The sequence below is a fragment of the Mustelus asterias genome, chromosome 15, assembly GCF_964213995.1.
Source record: "Mustelus asterias chromosome 15, sMusAst1.hap1.1, whole genome shotgun sequence".
In the NCBI taxonomy this organism is placed as follows: domain Eukaryota; kingdom Metazoa; phylum Chordata; class Chondrichthyes; order Carcharhiniformes; family Triakidae; genus Mustelus; species Mustelus asterias.
In genome coordinates this window covers 86,134,267-86,154,124 of record NC_135815.1, presented here as the reverse complement: position 1 = coordinate 86,154,124, position 19,858 = coordinate 86,134,267, and the positions used below count along the sequence as shown (strand labels likewise).

Below are 19,858 nucleotides of genomic sequence, written 5' to 3'. Positions count from 1 at the left end.
TTTTATCCCCATATGAATTGGATCAGAGTACAAAACCCAATTTAATTTAAAAAACTCATGGCTTATTCTGTAACATTTTTGAAGTGTCTACAATGATGAAAAGCTTCATCATTCATAGGAATTAATGTAGAACTCTGGCCAGACATGAATTGCGAAAATATGGCATGCTCTATTATCCTTACAGTCTGCAAGATATTTTCCTTTTATTCTACGTAAATCATTTTTTATTGTCCCCCTTGCTATTGAGTGACATTGCCTTGAGCTATCCCACACACTCTCTCTCTCCCTCTACTGTACAATCAGTGACATGACCTTTATCTGACCTGTTCACTCTCCCCCCCCTCCCTGCTGTATAATCTACACTCCTCTCTGGTACTCCCTCCCGTGACCCCTCCCAACATATCCTCAAAAGCCTTCTATTGGATCCTGGTTCTTCTTGGCTCACTTCTTCCAACATTCCCATTTATGGTTGGGGTCCATTTCGCTCCTCTGTGAAGCTTCTTGCAATAACGGTTTGCTCTGCAATAAAGAAACTGCATGAACGTGAGTTTGATTACAACTCATGAGTGGGTCTTTTGAATATCTCCATTAATAGGATCCTTCTGCTGAGTATGAACAAATACTACACCAAGCCTTCACAGGTCATTTGCTCATTGAATGTTTCTCACCTGACTGACATACAGATCCAGCTTGGATTGGGCCTGAGGTGACAACACTATATCCTCAGCCCCGTAAACCTTCTGTGCTATTGTGCGAATCTTTTCCACGATAGGCATCTGTAAAATGAAAAGACTGGATTGTGATGTGATATATTTGGAAGAAAGAATGTGAAGAGGCAACATAAACTGAATGGTACAATTTTAAAGGGGATACAGGAACAGAGGGAGTTGGATTTACATAAATGAATCTCTGAAGGTGACGAGTCAAGAAGGCTATTGAAAAAAATACAAGCTTTATAACAAAATACAAAAACACAAAACTTTTATAAATCACCGGGTTAGACCTCAGCTGCAGTATTGTGGGAATTTCAGTTTAAGAAGAAGGTCATAGGGCGGGATTTTACGGCCTCGCTCGTTCCAAAACCATAAAATCCAGAGGTCAGAGGACCTTCCCCCTTCCCGTGGTCCACCCCTCACCCGCTCCGATTCTTGTGGCGGGCAGGGCAGTTAAATACCAGCCAATGTCTTCGAGAGGATGCAAAGGGGATTTCTTGGAATGGCACCAGGAATGTAAGACTTCAGTTATACGGAGAAGTTACAGAATCTGGGCAGAGAATAGCAGAGTAGGTTGTCAGGAATTAACAGAGGTGTTCAAAATAAGGAAGGGGTTTTGATAGAGTAAATAGGGAGGAACTGTTTCTATTAGTAGCATGATCAGTATCCAAAAGTATTAAGGTAAGTAGGACAAGAACCAGAGGGGATATGAGTTATAAACTAGAAAGGACTGCCAGAAAGGGTGGCGGAAATAAACTTTCATAATAATTTTCAAAAGGGAGCTGGATGCAAGTGTGATATTTTTGCATTGTGGAAGATCTTGTGTTTAATGCATAAAATTAGTGGATCTCTGCTATGGCAGTAGTAACGGCTCAAAGTTCAGGGTAATAGAGAACAAATTGTTCGAGGTTGCTGCTGAATTGCTACTCAGTGACACTTTAGAAGAGAGTGCATGAGATTGAGCGAGTGAATGTGAAGGGGACAGGGGGAAGAGAGAAAAACACAACACGAGTGAAATTGAATGGCCTTGTCAGTATGTATATGAGTGCGTGTGCATGAGTGAGTAAAAGAGTGTCTGCATAAACACATTAAATTTTGGCGAGGCAGCACATTGGACCACTGAGATTCACCAATTTTATGAGAAATGAGTTCTTGGATGAACTTGACCTTCTCACGTGCTGAGCAACACAGATAAATGCACAGGATTCAAGAGCGGTGGACTCCGGCTTGAGCTCCTGCACTGACAACAGAGGTGAGTGACAGTGCTGTGACCTGTGGCCACTGAATGTCATTGTACATAGTGCATCTCAACCTTGAATGGCACCAAAACCTGACACTTTTTACAGGTGTGATGGTAGTGTACCTTTAAGAGATTTTTAAAAAAATCATGTTTTCTGGAGCTCTCTCAGCCTCAGCTCTCATTATTGCCAGACTGTCTGTAGAAGTCCTTTTATTGCTCCTTCAATGTTTTAAATACGGTTTGTTTATTTTTACCCTGGGATCTTTTAAGACCCTGCATTGTCAGGAGGAAGACTGGTTGGCAGGTCGTGTGTTTTTGGACAGTTTTTTTTCCCCTAGTGAATTTAAGGTTTCATTTTCTGTTTGGCTGCCTGTAGTTTTAGTTTTAGAAGGGACATCAAGCTGAAAAGAAGTGTTTCTCTCTCCCTGGTTTTGGAAATTCTGCTGGGTAGCTGAAAGCAAGGCTTCTTGTCTTCCTGGAGTAGAAAATCTGCTGTTGATGGCTTGACCAGAGAGTCTTCCTAGTATTCTGGGGAACTGTTCTGACTTCAAACTGTTCTGGGTCTATCCAGAGGGCGGCTAGAAGTTACAAGGCTAAGAAGTCAGGGTTTCAATTCTCCAATCAAAGGTCTCAGTTCCAGTATCATGTAAACATTAGTCTTGGCTGTGTTAAATCTATGGAAAGGGTTTTGTCTTTGGGAAGTTTTGTAAAATTGGAATATTTTAGATATAATTGTTAAGAGTTATACATTATTGTCGTTGTTTTGTTTGTAATTGATAAACATTATTGCTAATTTTCTTTCTATACATGTTAACTATATTCTTAAATAAACTTTGTTTGATAAAAAGCTCCCTAGTGGTTCATTTGAATCATATCTAAAGTGAAACATATCATGCTTACCCTAGCCAAATTCAAAGTGCAAAACGTAAGATTCAGGTGGACTTCTGACCTGAATATTAATACTGGATCAAATTTAAATGGCACCAAATGTGAACACTATTCTTTGTTTGCCATAAACAAGTGTAAATATTTCCACATTTAACATTTCAGCCATCACTACATCTTTATTCATCATGGAAAAAATTTATCAGGGACAGAGCTACACTCCATTTGTTACTCTCCTAGTCTCAGGGTAAATTAATTAAAATGTCACTTTCTTCATCCACCATTAAATTGAAAAGAAAGACTTGGATCAGTAGTGTCTTTCACAACTGTGTGTGTGGAGTTTGCACGTTCTCCCTTTGTCTGCATGGGTTTCCTCTGGGTGCTCTGGTTTTCTCCCACAGTCCAAAGATCTGCGGGTTAGGTTGAATGGCCATGCTAAATTACCCCTTAGTGTCAGGGAGATTCGCAGGGTAAATACATGGGGTTACAGGGATAGGGCCTGGGAGGGATTACTGTCAGTGTAGGTTTGATGGGCCAAATGACCTCCTTCTGCACTGTAAGGATTCTATGATTCAATGAACTTCAGGACATCATAAAGCACTTTACAGTCAGCAAGTACTTTGAAGTGTTGTAATGTAGAAAACACAGCAGTCAATTTAGACAGAAAAAGCTTCCATAAACAGCAACGTGGGAATGACCAGATAATCTATTTCAGGTAACTTGATGTATGTGGAGACAAATACTGACCAAGATACCAGGAAGAACTTCTTTGCCCTTCGTCGAATAGTGCCATAGTATCTTTAATATCCACCTGAGAGGCCCATTTGGGCCCTGGCTCAACATCTCACCTAAAAGGCAGCACCTCTGATAGTGCAGCCCTCTTTGAGTACTGCACTGCCGTGTCAGCCGAGATAACACGTTCAAATCCTGGAGTGGGAATTGAACCCACAGCCTTCCGACAGAGAGACTATGCTACCAATTTATATTAAGTTTCCTCAGTATTGCATTATACAAGAAAACCTCAAAGGCTGGGGTAAACATAAGGTCTGGATTACATTTATTGTATCCAAAGCCAGGATGAGGGAAAAGAGGGATACAGAGCAATAGATCATAGCCCCATCACACAGATTTGCTATGGAAAAAAAACAGGCTTGTTTAAGCACATTGGATGAACTCGTTTAGCATACACTTGCAATCCTGTGACAAGACCAATATCTGATCTCAGCATCACAGGTAATGGAGAGTTGCAGCATTCAACCTGGTTATGAAGTGGCTAAAAGTCTTCACGTTTCAATGAAAGTGTCTACTAAATTTCATGTATTCATTAACTTTGGTGCATTACCAGAACCAATGCGGTGCGCTCTGTTGTGCATCACCTACTTCATTTAGCGCACCACTGTCAGGGGCGGCACGGTAGTACAGTGGTTAACACTGCTGCTTCACAGTGCCAGGGACCTGGGTTTGATTCCCGGCTTGGATCACTATCTGTGTGGAGTCTGCACGTTCTCCCCATGTCTGCGTGGGTTTCCTCCTGGTGCTCCGGTTTCCTCCCACATTCTGAAAGATGCGCTGGTTAGGTGCATTGACCCGAACAAGTGCCGGACTGTGGCGACTAGGGGAATACCACAGAAACTTCATTGCAGCGTTAATGTAAGCCTTAGTTGAGACTAATAAATAAACTTTAACCGTGTCTTCAGCAGTTGAGGACCCTGAACTGTGTAATTCCCTCCCAAAAACACCTACCACAAATGTGACACCCCAATTAAAACCTAGCCTTTGTTCACCTGGCCTAATATCTCCTTTGGCTTTGCCAATTTTGTCTGATTTACACTTAATCAAATATGATTTGAATTGGAAGATTGAGAATAAAATGCTTTGTTAACATACACTGGGTCTAGAGGGAAAATGAAAATGATAAACTGAAAATGCTGTACAAACGCGATGAAAATCTGTCAATTTTATTCTTTAGAGGTCAATGTGGGTTTTTGCAGCATTTTCTGCTTTTAGTTTGTACTAGTAAGTGATTGTATATACAAGTCGCCATTCACTTCAGTAGGGCTGATTGTATAGAAAAAAAATTGTTGTGTGCTGTTCTCCATATATAGGGCATGACGAATCCAACTGAACTTAACGGAGGTTAGAGTCAATGTACCTTCTAATTTTTAAATGCATGGCAAATTAATTTAAGTGCGTGGACTCGTCAAAGTTTTAACCTGAAAAGGCCAATTAAGTGTGGGGCCTGCATGGGAATTTCCAGGTTGCAGCTTAATCATGCATCTTAGTTGGAACATTGGACAGAGTAATTGTCCAGTTCTGAACAGTTGACAGTGTTAGTCACTGCTACAGTTTGCGAAGGATTTTATTAAAAATGGTGAAGCCATTTATCTTCACAACAGTTCCTTCGCTCATCTACAATGCAAGCATCAGTTTTATTCACTACTGAGATCACTTCTTCAGTGGCTAATTTTTACCGTCCTAATTTATATGTAGAAGCTAGAACATTAAAACAGACCATTCAACCCAACTACCAGTTGTTGTTTACTAGCCAAGCAAGCAAATAGTTCTTATTATACACACATCTTCCCCCATCTCTTCAAAATAGTTCTGTGGGATCTTTCGCATCCATCCAAGATACAGCTTCGGTTTAATGTCCATCTGAAAGACGGCTCCTCTGACAGAGCAGCATTCCCTCAGTGCTGCAATGGGTTGTTAAACTGTGTGCTGAAATCTCTACAGTGGGACCTGAACCCATGACTTCTGACTCAAGAGGACAGAATGCTACCATGGAATTACGTAGGTTCACCTGCTTGGGGATGGAGAAGGCAGATGGTGGGGGAGATGTGAGCAAGAGGGGCTAGTACATTTGTACAAACTTCAAAACCTAATTTAGGCCACGCTGGATGTTTCCCAAGGGAATAAAGTGTTGCAGTGTTGCACTGTCAGACTGGGTGCTCTTTAACCTGACTGGCCGTCAGCCAATGCATCCTCACAACACAGAACTAGCGTCCAATGTTATTGTTCACACTTCCCTACTGGGATTTGGGAGACGGCCTTGATTTAACATCTAATCCAAAAGACTGCAGCTCTGACAATGCAGCATTTCCTTTGTACTGAAATGGAATGTTAACTTGGATTATGTGCTCAGGTCTCTGGAGTGAAACTCGACCCCACAACTTTTTGACTCCGTGGTAACAACACTATCACTGAGTCACATCGTTGTCTGTTGAGTTGGTCACAGAGTGGAGCTGCCACTATTATACTGATCAGGTCAAATTAGGCACCGCACTATCTATTTTACCATTGATCAATAAAACTTCTTGAATTAAGAGTTAACATCTGATGGATTTTTCAGTGCATATATTGAAACAGAACATATTCAATCTTTTAAAAAAGAAGAGTTAGATCGAAGAAAATAATTGGATCAATTGTCTATCAATAGATCATTTATCTTTTATAATATGGTTATACTCCGTTCCCTGGATAATCATATGATTTTGTTCCTTTTTTAATAAAACATTGCTATTTTAATTGGGTTACTTAATCTGAAATTTTGGATAATTAAATTTAGCGTAAAAATGACTACATTATGACTGGTGGGTTGTAACTGAACGATTAAAAAAAACAGGTTGCATTCAACAATGTGATGCACATCAGCTGCTTGCTGAATGGAGGCAGGCAGCTAATTTAAGTAATTAAGGCCCTGTTTAGGGTTCATTTGCCAGCGGCAGAGTGGTACCGTGCTATGTGGAGGCACTGCTGCCAGCATACTGGAGATTACCATTCTGTGGCTGCCTTTGAGGCTCCGTGTTGCAAAGATGAGGTTGCGCTGTGGACAAGGAAGATCAGCCTTCCCTCCACCGCAGCTACAATGGGTCATTTTGCAGCAGCCTGTCTTGCTTGGTCACTCTTGATTTTTCATTTTACACTTAACTCTCAGAGGATACTTCCATGCTGAGATATCCTCCCAAGCCCCTAGCTGCTTCAGCAGAGTCCACCTCTGCTGAAGCCCGAGAGATGCTGCTCCTTTGATTGGAATGGCAACATCCAGGGTCTGTGCCCGTAATTCAACAGTGAACTCGGAGGGGGCCAATTAGAAGGCTACCTCTGGTGAAATTGCTGTGCTGGTCATACTGCCAGCAAGGGCTGAGGTCCACCATTTAGCCCCAATGTTGGGGTTCCAAAACCCACAGTAAAGTTCTGACCACCCAGTCTAATTCCACTCTCCTATTCACTCCATTTAATCTTACTGTTCTGCTCATTCCCCATACCACCAAAATAAAACATTTGGTCAATTTTAAGTTCAACAATGTTTTCACAAAATCATACAGCACAGAAGATGACCCACCAAGCCTATACCAGCCTCACAAAAGAGCTACCAAATAGTCCCACTGCCATGCTTTCCACCAATCACCCCCATGGGCATGCTATGCAAGATGTAAAGATTTATCCAATTCCCCTTAGAAAATTGTTACAGAATCGGTTTCCGCCAGTCCTTCAGGCAGCACATTCCAGATGATATTGCCAGTGGAATTCGTTTCTCCTTACTTACTGCTGAAACAACTCAATTTTAAACACCTCTATGAACATTTAAGTATCAGCCACAGACAGTTGATAGCACTTTCGTCTAGAGTTGAAAGGTTGTGGGTTCAAAACCCACTTCAGGACCTGAATCATTTGGTGCTCAAGGCTGACCCTGCATTGCACTACTGAGGGAGTTTTGCACTGTCGACGGCACTGTTTTTCACTTTAACTGAGGCTACGTCTGCCTTCTTGGATGGATACAAAAGATATAGAGTCATAGACTCTATGTCATAGCAGTACTTAAAAATAGGGGAGCTATTTCTGGTGTAAAAACGTGACACACAGAAGAGAAAGCAAAAACCTTCTCCTGAATTTAGACATTCATTTTTAAACCACTATATCATTTTCTTGGGAGGAAGGGGTGATTATTGTTTTTGCAAATTGAGAAACTGAAGCAAAGGGGTCAAGGCTGAGGTCAGCAGCAAACCTGGAGAGGAAACTTGATAAACTAGGAAGTCCCATTTCTCAAAGCCCTGTAGGATGTTGAAAGGACATTGACAAAAAGAAACAGTCAAAAGCGAGTTGGAGGAAGTTATGAACACACTATATGTGGCTCTGGTCAGATCGCACAAGCAGCACTGAGTCCTGTTAGGGTCACTGAGATACAAGGGAAACATGCAAACACTGGAATCAACACAGAGAAACAATATAGACTCAAGAGTGCCAGATCCCCATATTCTGAAAACGTACATTTCTCTGGCACCTTTGCAACATTAAGGGCATCCCAAAACACTGTATAGTCAAAACTGCATTTTTGAAGTGTAACCATTGCATGATCCGTGCAGAGCAAGGTCCCACAAACAGCAGGAGGTAATGACCAGGTATTTATTTAATGTGGTTGGTTGAGGGATAAATATTGATCTGCATGCCAAAAGGAACTCCTCTGCTTTTCTTCATACACTGAAATGTGAGAAAGCGGACTGGACCTTGTTTTACAATTTCATCTTAAAGACAGCACCTCGAACAATTCAGCACTCCCTTAGTAATGTTAAGGGAGGGATAGCCCAGATTGGGCGTTCAAGTCTCTGGAGTGGTACTCGAACCTACAATCTTCTGACTCAAGAAGTGACTGTTACTCATTGACTCAGGGCTGAGGAATATGCTGGGATAGTGAACAGCCCCTTTTGCCTTGATTTCCTGGTACCCATAACCTTCTGACTCATCTTCTGAGTCAGAAGGTTATGGGTTCAAGTCTCACTCCAGAGATTCCTGTACAGTACTGGAGGAGTGTTACATTTCCACAGGTGCCATCTTTCAGACAAGACCTTAAACTGAGACCATCTCAGTTCTCTCAGATAGGTGTAAAGGATCCATGGCACTACTTTGAAGAACAACCAGGGCAGTCCTCTCAATTTCCTGGCCAGTATTTATCCCTCAGTCAACAACAATTTTTAGATAGCACCTTTAATGTAATGAAAAATCCCTAGCTGCTTTACAGGAGCATCAACAAAGTATGACACCAAGCCATATATAGAGCGATATTAGATCAAGTGACCAAAAGCTTGGTCAAAGTGGTTGGTTTTAAGTAATGTTTTAAAGGAGGAATGCAAGGCAAAGAGGCGGAGAGGTGTGAGAAGGCAATCCCAGAGCTTTGGGCCTTGGCAACTGGTGGCATAATCACTGATGATGGAGCAATTAAAATTGGGGATGCACAAGAAACAAGAGTTAGCAGAGCAAGATATCTTAGAGGACTGTGGAGGAATTTTAATGTTAAAAATCAAGAGGTCACTTGATCAGGAGCCAATGTACAATAGCATGCACAGGGTGACAGGGGAAAGGGATTTGGTGCAGATAAAGACACTGACAATAGAGATTTGAATCACCTTAAGTTTATGGAGGATAGATCAGCCAGGAATGTGTTGGAATAGTTGAGTTTAGAGGTAATGAACTGAGACAGGTCATTAGCTCTGTGATGTTTGTGGGGAGCTTGCTCTGTTCAAATTTGCTGCCACATTTCTGACAAAGACTAAACTTCAAAATACATAATTGGTTGTAAAACGCTTTGCTGAAAGCAGTAGAAAAATGCAAGTGTTCTTTTTTATTCAGTCCCTGGTGCTGCATTTTCTAACTGGAGTTCCAGCTTCTGTCTTTGGGAATGACTGTATATTTCCTTGGAAGGAGGGTTAAATAAATGTGAAAATACTTTACTCAGATAATTTACAGGTTACTTCAATTTTAAGAAAACATTCTGACCATAACACATTAAAGAAAGAAAGATCAGCTTTTCCATCAGTTTGTTTTACTCAGTCTTCTCCCCATGCCAAAGCATTTCTGACCAGCTTCACCCTTCCCACCACCCCCACTCTATCCAATTAGCAGAGAGAAGTTCAGTATGACCTTGCCATGCACTGTCTGTCTGGATTCTGTCAAAATGCTGAGTGTTGATAGGATGTGTCCTGGTTTGTCTGAGCCCTTCATTTTTCAGGCAGTGAGACATTGGAGCTACATGAAATAAGCAAGAGTGATTTTCCCAGGAGGACACTACAGTGCTTTCAGTTTATTTAAAGACCTCTTGTCTTTACCCTCTTGGCTGTGGGCCACATCCACAACAGATATTGTCAACTTGGCAATCTTGCATCATTGTAGACACTGTGCCTGCACATTTGTAACATGGACAAAGTTGTCAACCCACTACCTTATTACTTGTCAAGACATGGCCCAGTTAGTAGAACTTGTGTATCATCAGCCAGAAGGATGTGAGTTCAAGCACAACTTGATCATATAATCCAGACTGACATTCCAGTGTTTTAACTAAGGGAATGCTGCACAGTTTTTGAGATGCCATATTTCAGGTGAAATGTTAGACCGAGGTCCCAGCTGTCCTCTCAGCTGGACCTAAAAGATCCTATGGCACTATTCTGAAGCAAAGGAGTTCTCACAACGACCTGGTCAATCCCTAAACCATCATCATAAAAACAGGTTAGGTTGTTAATTTCCTTGCTGTTTATTATTGCGATTCTGACCCTGGATGAGGCTCCACTTAAAAGCCAGCGAGGATGACTTAAACATGCAGAGCTGTGCGAGATCTGGGGCATCGCTGGTGCAATGACAATGCAAGATCAAGGTGAAGATTGGGCGAGTTCTTTACCTGCTCTTCAAACTTCTCGTAGGCTAGTGCGTCTCCCAGATTCCTCAAGGAGTCCCTGGATCATTTCAGCTGCACCTCATACCACTCTCACCTTCCAATGTGTATCTGGAAACTCCAACCTCACTACAATGAATTCCCTCTTACTATCAGTTGAGACCTGGGATTCCTGGCTGCAGCCACCTAATTCTTGCTCCCGCTTGACTGTATTGTAATGCGTCCAACCTGTATGATCACAACTATCAGTTGCATAGATCTAGTGAAGCATTACATGCACAGACTAAATAAAAAGTTCCAGAATAGGATAACTCAGTAACTTTTGTTTCCTTTGCACATCAAAATAGTCCAAGATTTCAAATTGCCTTGTTCTTCTTAGAGCAAATAAGAATGAGTATCTGTTCACTCTGATAATAAAACCCTGCCTGCATAAAAACCATAATGCATCGCATTTCCAGTTTTCCAATAAATTGATACTAATTGCCTAGTCTATTTTGAATAAAAGCTGTACCTCTGCAGCAACTAAAAAGCTGATGTGAATACAATTTTTTTATTTAGTGAATGCAAAGTCCCTAAGCCAAACAGAGTGTGTGTGTGTGTGCTGTTCTATCATTTTGTGGGTTATTGCAAGTTGACAGATATATGGGGAGAGTGATATTTGCCAGGACAGGGTGCCAAGGGAGGTGTGTCAAATGTAATGTTCCAGTAATGATAAACATGGTAGAATTCAGTTGGGTGTCAACTGTGTGAGAGAGAGCGCAGATCTGGACCAAACAGGACTATTTATATTCAATAAATTCATCAGAGAGATGCACAGATACATTCTAGCAGCCTTTGTACTTGAAAACAATGTCACTTGGAACCATGACTGAATTAAGAAGTAGGGAAACAAGATGTTTTCCTACTGTTCACTTCTCAGATAGCTCAAGATGGAGATGCGATATCAACATTGTTGCAGCATTCAGAGAAATAACTTTGAATTTCAAGCCATATGACCTGGGAGCTCAGAGACAAAACAAAATCCTTGCACTGCTTTTTTCCTTCACAAAATTCTTAACTTTTGCCATTTACCATGAAATACCTACTCAGTTTTAACAAAGTTTCTCAGGGTGTTTTACAGAAACATGGTCAAAGGAGGAAATGTTGGGATGAGCAACCAAATGCTTAGTCAGGAAATGGAGTTTTAAGGCAGGTCTTAAAAGGAGAGAAGGGAGAGGGAATTTCACACTGTTGGGCCTAGGCAGTTGAAGACATTTAGTCAATGTCGGAGAGGGGGAGGAAGATGCACAAGAATCCAGAGTCATAGGAATGAGTTTACCTTTATGTAAAGAGTGTTGAAACTGAACAAAATATTATCTGTCAGCTAATATAAACCAAAATTTTATTTTCCATTTAGGTCAACCTATCTCACAGCCTGGATCCATCTGGAACTTATACACATTAACTCAATAATACAGGCCATCAAGCCTATCAGATTCTAGGCTTGCACTGCAGCATCCTTCATCCAATGCAATCACATTACCATCAAAGATTATTTCACATAATTACCAGTGAACACTATACTGGCTAAGATTTGGGTTCTGTACTTCAAAGCATCAAAAGTTATTTATTGATACAGCACACAGAATATCACAGAGGCTGTCCAAAATTCCTTAGATGCTGTTAGACAGTCTCTTGGCATGTTTTGAGTGAAATAGAATCATTTATTATTCTACTGTACTCCTCCAGAACTTTAACCTCTCTTGCTCTCATCTCCGAATCAGGAAATAGTATGTTGAAGTCCCACTCAAGAGACTTGAGCCCATAACCTAGGACAACACCAATTCAGTAGTGCTAGACTGCCAGAACTGTTGTCCTTTGTACAAGACATTAAGCAGAGAACCTGTCTGCCCTCTCTGATAGGGTCTAAAAGATCTCATGGCACTAATTCAATGAAGAGGAGAGTTTTCCCTGGTGTCTTGGCCAATATTTATACCCCACTCAATATTACTGAAATATCTTTTCTGGCCATTATTACATTGGAGCTTGCTGTGTTCAAATTGGCTGCCGTATTTCCTACATTACAACAGTGACTACACTATGAAAGTACTTTGCTGGTTATCAGGCGCTTTGGGGCATCCAGATTTTGTGAAAGGCACTATAGAAATGCAAGTCTTTCATCTTCTATCCAAGCAGCTGTTTATGTAATGCATCAGCCCTGAAATTCTGACCTTGGAGGTTAGAAAACTTAGTCCCACTTGTAATTATATATCTTATTGTGGTTTCATTCCCCATTTAACTTTCATGGCCCATGGGAGTTCAGAGAGGGCTGTGCTTAGCACTGTTGGCTCATTGGTGAATCAATACTGCCAGGCCAGTTAGTGTCAGCAAATTAAGACACTTGGAACTTGGTTGAGAATTATAAAGTAAACTTTATCCATGCAATATGAATGTAAACTTTGTGTGTGCAAACAGGGCTCCATGACACTCTCCAACTAGTAACGAGGCAAAAGTCCTGTACATCCTTACGGTTGTACAGCAAATTAATTTCAAGCAATTGCCAATGATTTGTATGCGAGTTTCCCACTGCCTGTCACTTAACTATTTTGGCTATTATCATTATTGCATCTTTAATGGGACTGTTTTGATGCTTAGCTCAATAGAAAATGGAAAGGAAGCCTCACCTTTAGGTCATAAAGGTATCTGAAGCTGCTCTTCTGGTCTGTAGCCTGCCTGACAGCTTCAGCCAGTTGTAATGCGCCTCTGCCTCCAATAGCCCAGTGATGGCATGGCACAGCGTCGTAAGCTCCAGAACGTTTTGCAATTTGGCAGGCGAGGTCAATTTCTGCTTCAGTGTCAGTCCTATGGAGAAAAAGACCCATGGTTATGAAGTGCTTTCTACAACTTTAGAACATTGCTTTCAAGGCAAAGATTTTTGAAGTGTAATGTGGAAATGTGATCACCAATTTGTGGACAGCAAAGTCCCACAAACAGCAATGTGGTCATAACCAGATCATCTGGTTGGGAGGTTGGTTGAGGGATAAATATTGGCCGAGACATCTGAAGAACTCCTGTGCTCTTCTTTCATTGGTACCATGGGATCTTTACACACACCTATTGTCTTTCATTGCCTCCATTGTTTATGGCCGCAGCGTTTAGTAACACAACCAATACTCGCAATCGGGAACCTTAAATTCTTCCCCATTACCAATATAATAAACTCTAAAGGCATCAGATCTGGGTTTGGGGTACAGCTTCTAAATGTAAGTCAGAATAAAATGTTTTAAAAATCATGAGGCTTCAGAGGCGAGGCTTCTAGTCACTTGATAATCAAATAGATGGTCACGATAATTAAAGGAGTTTATAGGGCAGACAGAGAGAAACTATTTGCTGTAGTGGGGAAGTCCAGAACAACTGGACATACCCTTAAAATCAGAGCTAGGCCCTTAAGGGGCGATGTCACGAGACACTTATTCACACAAAGGGTAGTGAAAATCTAGAATATCTCTGCACAAGACTGCTGAGGCTCGGGGTGGGTCAATTTGACACAGATTCGATTTTGGTTAGGACGGAATATTCAGGGATATACAGAGGATTCCCCTTGGATGTGGTGTGTGTGTGCAGGGGTGTGAGTGCGACGACTGTTAAGGTTGTGGGGTAGCAGTTGGGTTGGGGGGGGGGGGGGCGCAGTGGGGGGAGACTTGCCTGCGATGAATGGGGACGTGCACCTGCAATACTGCTTCAGTGGTGGTGGATGGGGGGCAGGGGTGTTTAATTCCAGTGCTGATCAGGGCGTCCTTTAAAGATGATGCCCGATCTCTGTGGAACTGGCCGTGCCAGCTTATCAGGCCTTGCTGTGCCAGAGTGATGGCATAAATCACAACCCCAGATATATTTTGCACTAAGTGCCAGAAAAATCTGGTCTGAAAACTTGGCTGTGCATTTGGAGAGATATACGCTGATTTTCATTCAGAGCCTGACCCTGACAAATTATGGTAAAATTCCACCCATCTGTTTTATATTTCCAGTTAGCTTTCTCTTGTACCTTAGTTTCTCCTTCCTTACTAATTTTTAAAGTAATCCTTTTCTGTTCTTTTTATTCTATCTAATTTACTGACCTGGCACTCATCTTTACAGAATTATACACTTTTTCTTTCAATTTGATATGATCTTTAACTTCTTTGGTTAGCCATGGATGGTTCATCCTTCCCTTAGTGTCTGTCTCTCTTACTGGAATGCATCTTTTCTGAATATTCTTAAATATCACAAACATCTACCACTGCATCTCTGTTAACCTATCCATTAACCTAATTTCTCAGTTCATTTTAGCCAGTTGTGTCTTCACGCCTTCATGATTGCCCTTATTTAAATTTAAAACACTAGTCTTGGATTCACTCCTCTCTACCTCAAATTGAATGTGAAATTCAACCATTGATCACTCCATGATCACACTGGTGATATTTCCGTGCATGCTTAATAATCTTGGCTTCAATTGATCTCTGCTTGTGTTTCACGGACCCAGGTAGATGGCATTAGGTCCCCACGGGGGAGAGACTGCTCCATATCAGTCAAACAGAAACTCTGTTGGCTGTCCAGCAGCTTGATTTGGTGATTAAACATGGCCACATATCTCAGCCTGGCACCTAATTACATGTTGAAGGCATCAAACATTTCAACATCTTTTTTCACAACCCAGCCAGGGTTACTGCAGCCACTTAGCATGCTTGTGAGTAAATTCTTCAGGCTGGTTTGAATCTTGCTTTTCATGCAGTTAAATTCTCTCTGTGGTCTGACTGATCTACATTGCTTAGTGGTAATAATCAAAGCTTATCTTGCACATAACTATTAAGTTCTTTGCCGGCCTGAATTTGAACCTCCCTTTCTCTTTACGCTATAATGCTACACTTTTCTAATCTTTCCTCATAGCTCATGCATTCTGTTTATGGTGGGATCAGTCTTGCTGCTCTTTTCTCCCCTCTCCAAAAGGATAAGTATCCTTTTTGTGGAATAGTGACCAGAACTGAACACAGTGCCTCTCGTAAGCAGCAATATTTAAGCAATATATAAACTTTTGCCCCAATGTGATTATATTTCTCAATGCTAATTACCATAACATTTTAAAAGAGACAAGCATTATATCAAAGCATCGTATCATCATACTTCAGTTGCACAATTTTTCGACCCATGAACAATACTTTAAACTTGTCAATATGATATTTCAGTTGCCATTATTCTGCACGATACGGTGACTCATCCGAATGCCCTGAAAATCTTTTGAGAGCTACGATCACATGCTGTATGCAAACCTGACAAATTTACAAGAGGCTTTGATGGTTTGGTTGTTTAAGCAGGTCAGAAACAACAGCAACCTAAGTGCAGAGCCTTAGCACTCCACTCAACACCTTCTTCTAAGACTGAGGTGATACCCTCCAGATGTAGGGTGTGATCTTACCGGCCCACTGCATTGGCTGATCGGCGTGGCAATGGGAAGAGGCCAAAAAAGCGGAAGCCATCTTCCTGGTCTTGTTTTGTCAGCAGGATCAGAGGCCATTGCTTTCATGATGTTAGCGGGGCCAGCACAACGGTTTCTGGCCTCCCGAACGCTTCTCCCTTCGTCGGCAATACAATCATGGTCTCCACCAACAGGGACAAGACACCATGGCCACACCGCGGGGAATCGGAGACCACTGAAGACCCCGGGTGGCTGGGGGCATGGCCGAGCAGTGTGTCCCCCCCACCCCCCACCGGCACCATTTTGCCTGCACAAATCTCCCAACTGCCAAAAAAGAGAGTGTGGGAAGATTGTAGTGTCAAACCCGCCCAAAAAACCGGTGTTTTTCAAACTTTTTGACACTTTTTTGGTTAGATTGCACAGTCTTACCCTTTTTAGAACCAATTTCTTAGTCTGAATTCCCAAGCAGGTAGGGTACACACATATCCAATTATTGCTGAATGAAGTACTCCCTCTGCTTCGAACTTCAACAAGTTGTGGAATGATAAACTGTAAACACTGGGAGCTGTGCGAGTGGTTGCAATGCATGGTATCCAATGCACTCTTTGAAGTTACATGCTGCATTAATTCAAAATCAAGGTTCATGGGTCAGGACTTGATCAAGGTCTTGAGTTGCCACAAATGCACTAGAAAATCGATCATAAATTGCTCATTCAGAACTTTTAAATTGCTGAAAAAACTTCACTCAAGAACTAAGAGGTCTATCATCTTCATTTATTCTATAAATGGACTGCTGAATTTAATTTTCCAGTTCAGTAAAGCCCATTTCTAAAGGCACTGGATAACTCCATTAGAGTTCACCCCTCTGAAATTCAAAGCCATTGCTTTCTAATTATCCGAAGATAAAAGTTTTTTGAAGCACTGAATTTCTATCTGGTTTACATGACTTAATCAAAATTAGTGGATAATTCAAATTGCTCTTCATGCAGAAAACAAAAATAACCAGGAATTATCAGGAATAGCTAAACTGTGGGGCAAAGACTCCATTTTAGTTCACTGTACCTCCAGCACACATCTCTTGTAATTGTCTATTTTTAACCTATGCAATTCTTTGCAATGATCTTTGCTCACAGTTTATAGTTAGTTAATGATAATCTGTATTACAGTGTCTTTAACATAGTGAAACATCCCAAGGCCCAACACAGAAATTGTTATCTGACACAATGGCAGACAAAGACACCTCAGGACAGGCAACTAAAACCTTGGCCAAAGAGGTAGATTTTAAAAGGCAACTTAAAAAGTGAATGTGGAGGTGGAGTGATTTGGGGAGGGAATTCCAGAGTTTAGGGCCAAGACAGCTGAAGGCACAGCCACCAATTGCAGGATGAAGGGTTGTACAAGAGGCCAAAAGTCAGAGCAAAGTTCATGAAGAGTTGTTGAGATACATTTTGCCAAGAAGAACGTGTGTTAAATGTTGTAATTTTAAAAAGGGGTACAAGGAGAGAGAAACCTGGGGGCTGTTTGCATAAATCCTGGATGGTGGCAGGACAGCTGAACCTAAAACAGTTGATTAAGTCTATGGCATCCTCAGCTTTATAGAGGCTAGGAGGTTTGTTAAACCTACGTAAAACACTAGTTTGGCCTCCATTGGAGTAGTGAGTGCAATTATAGATACCACATTTTGGGACGAACATGAAGATTGCGGAGAGACTGAGGAAACATTTACTAGAAAGTTCCAGGGATGAAGAATCACAGTTTTGTTGATACAATGGACTGGTGAAGCTAGGGTTGCTCTCCTCAGAGCAAAGGAAGCCAAGAGGAAATTTGATAAAGGTATCAAAAATCCTGAGGGGTTTAGATGAGTAATTACAGATAAACTGTTTCCAATGGCTGAAGGCTCAATAATATCATTGCAAAGAATTGCCTGGGTTAAAAATAGACAATTACAAGAGATGTGTGCTGGAGGTATAGTGAACTAAAATGGACTCTTTGCCCCACAGTTTAGCTATTCCTGATAATTCCTGATAGAATTTAAGCAAAAGTACCGGAGGTGACAAAGAGAAAAATAAGTTTGGGCTCAATGGATGGCTAGGGTTTGGAATGCACTGTCTGAAAGGGTGGTGGATAGATTCAACAGTAATCATAGAATCATAGAAACCCTACAGTGCAGAAAGAGGGCACTTGGCCCATTGAGTCTGCACCGACCACAATCCCACCCAGGCCCTACCGCCATATCCCTACATATTTACCCACGAATCCCTCTAATCTACGCATCCCAGGACACTAAGGGGCAATTTTAGCACGGCCAATCAACCTAACCCGCACATCTTTGGACTGTGGGAGGAAACCCACGTAGACACGAGGAGAATGTGCAAACTCCACACAAACAGACAGTGATCCAAGCCGGGAATCGAACCTAGGTCCCTGGAGCTGTGAAGCAGCAGTGCTAACCACTGTGCTACCGTGCCGCACTTGCAAAGGAAATTGGATAATTACTTGAAAGAGAAAAAACATTGCAGGGTTACAAGGAAAGAGTAGGAGTGAGACTAACTGGATTATTGTTCCAAAGAGCTAGCAGACTCGATGGGCCAAATGGTTTCCTCTGTATTGTACCATTCTATGATTGGGAGGGATGAGGTGATGAAGTTGAACACTAGGATGATCAGCCTTGACTTTTATGCTGCAGCCTTACTGAACCCAGAATCTTGTGACTCAGAGGCAAGAATGAGCCCAACTAACTGAGCCATAGCTGATGGTGATGCAGCCAACTATCACCACAGCAGCAGTGCGTTTAATTGGTCCTCAGCTCTTTGTCTTTTTAGTTTGAGAAAACAAGTGATGAGATGTCCCTTCATTCAGACATTAACACCAATTTGGACTGATTTGACACTCAGACAGTTCTTGGGGAGATGGAGAACCTGTAGCTCAAGATGCCATTAGTGGGATAAGGCCTCTTCAATGCCTAAAGTGCTTCCTCATTGAGTCCCAAGTACAGCACTTACTTGAAAACATTCAAAGCAACCACGACCGGGATCCCGAAAAGCTCAGCGATCTGGATCTGTTTCTGCAGATTAGAGCACCCATTGGCCACTAGCTTCAGGTTCTGTGACAACAATTATATTAGTTTATACAGAGAAACTTAGGATAAATACAGAAATGCTGGAAATGTGTAGCAGGTCAGGATGCATTTTTGGGGGGGGCTGATGATTGTTTTTCAGACCTGGATTGAGAGAACTAAATTTTATACATACTGAAGAAGCAAAGGTGACAAGGGAAGGCAGGCCTATAATTGGCATCACTGAGCTTGGATTAGGGAGGATTAGCCAACTTCACGACTCCTAATTTATTTAGGGTCCAGCAGCAGATGCTGCATGTGAATGTCAAATGAGGGCAAGGCCATAGTTGGTTGGAAAGTTGCCCAATTTATACATTTTGGTAGGAGGAATGCGGAGAGGCAATGTAAACTAATGGGTGCAGGAAGACAGAGACCTGGAATTATATGCATACAAATCATTAAAGATGGCAGGATAGGTTGAAAGAGAGGTTAAAAAGGCATATGGGATCTGGGGCTTTATAAATTGAGAGAGTACAAAAACAAGGAAGTTATGAAGAACCTTTATAAAACACTGATTCAGCCTCAACCAATGTATTATATCCAAAGTATTATATACATTACACATTAGGAAAGACTTTAGGGAGGGACCAAAAAAGATTTACGAAAAATGGTTCCAGGGTTGAGGCACTTCAGTTACTTGGGTGGACTGTTAAAAGCTGCGGTTGTCCCCCTGCAGAAGATCAAGAGGATATTTAACGGAGGTGTTCAAATTCAGAAGGCATCTAGACAGGGTAGATAGTGAGAAATTGTTCCCATTGGTGGAAGTGATGACAACCGGAGGACATTGTTTAAGGTAACTGGCAGAAGAATC

At 41.6% G+C, this 19,858-nt stretch overlaps 1 protein-coding gene across 1 annotated transcript in view; it reads right to left on the bottom strand.

Annotated features, from left to right (window-relative positions):
* The window catches only part of mthfd1l (methylenetetrahydrofolate dehydrogenase (NADP+ dependent) 1 like), a 153,912-nt gene that overhangs the window by 47,225 nt on the left and 86,829 nt on the right, over nt 1-19,858 (bottom strand). The window contains exons 23-25 of the mRNA XM_078230279.1: nt 18,935-19,035; nt 13,165-13,342; nt 669-776 (exon numbers count right to left, since the gene is read on the bottom strand). Of these exons, the coding sequence (XP_078086405.1) occupies nt 669-776; nt 13,165-13,342; nt 18,935-19,035 (387 nt within the window). The remainder of the gene's footprint in view (nt 1-668; nt 777-13,164; nt 13,343-18,934; nt 19,036-19,858) is intronic.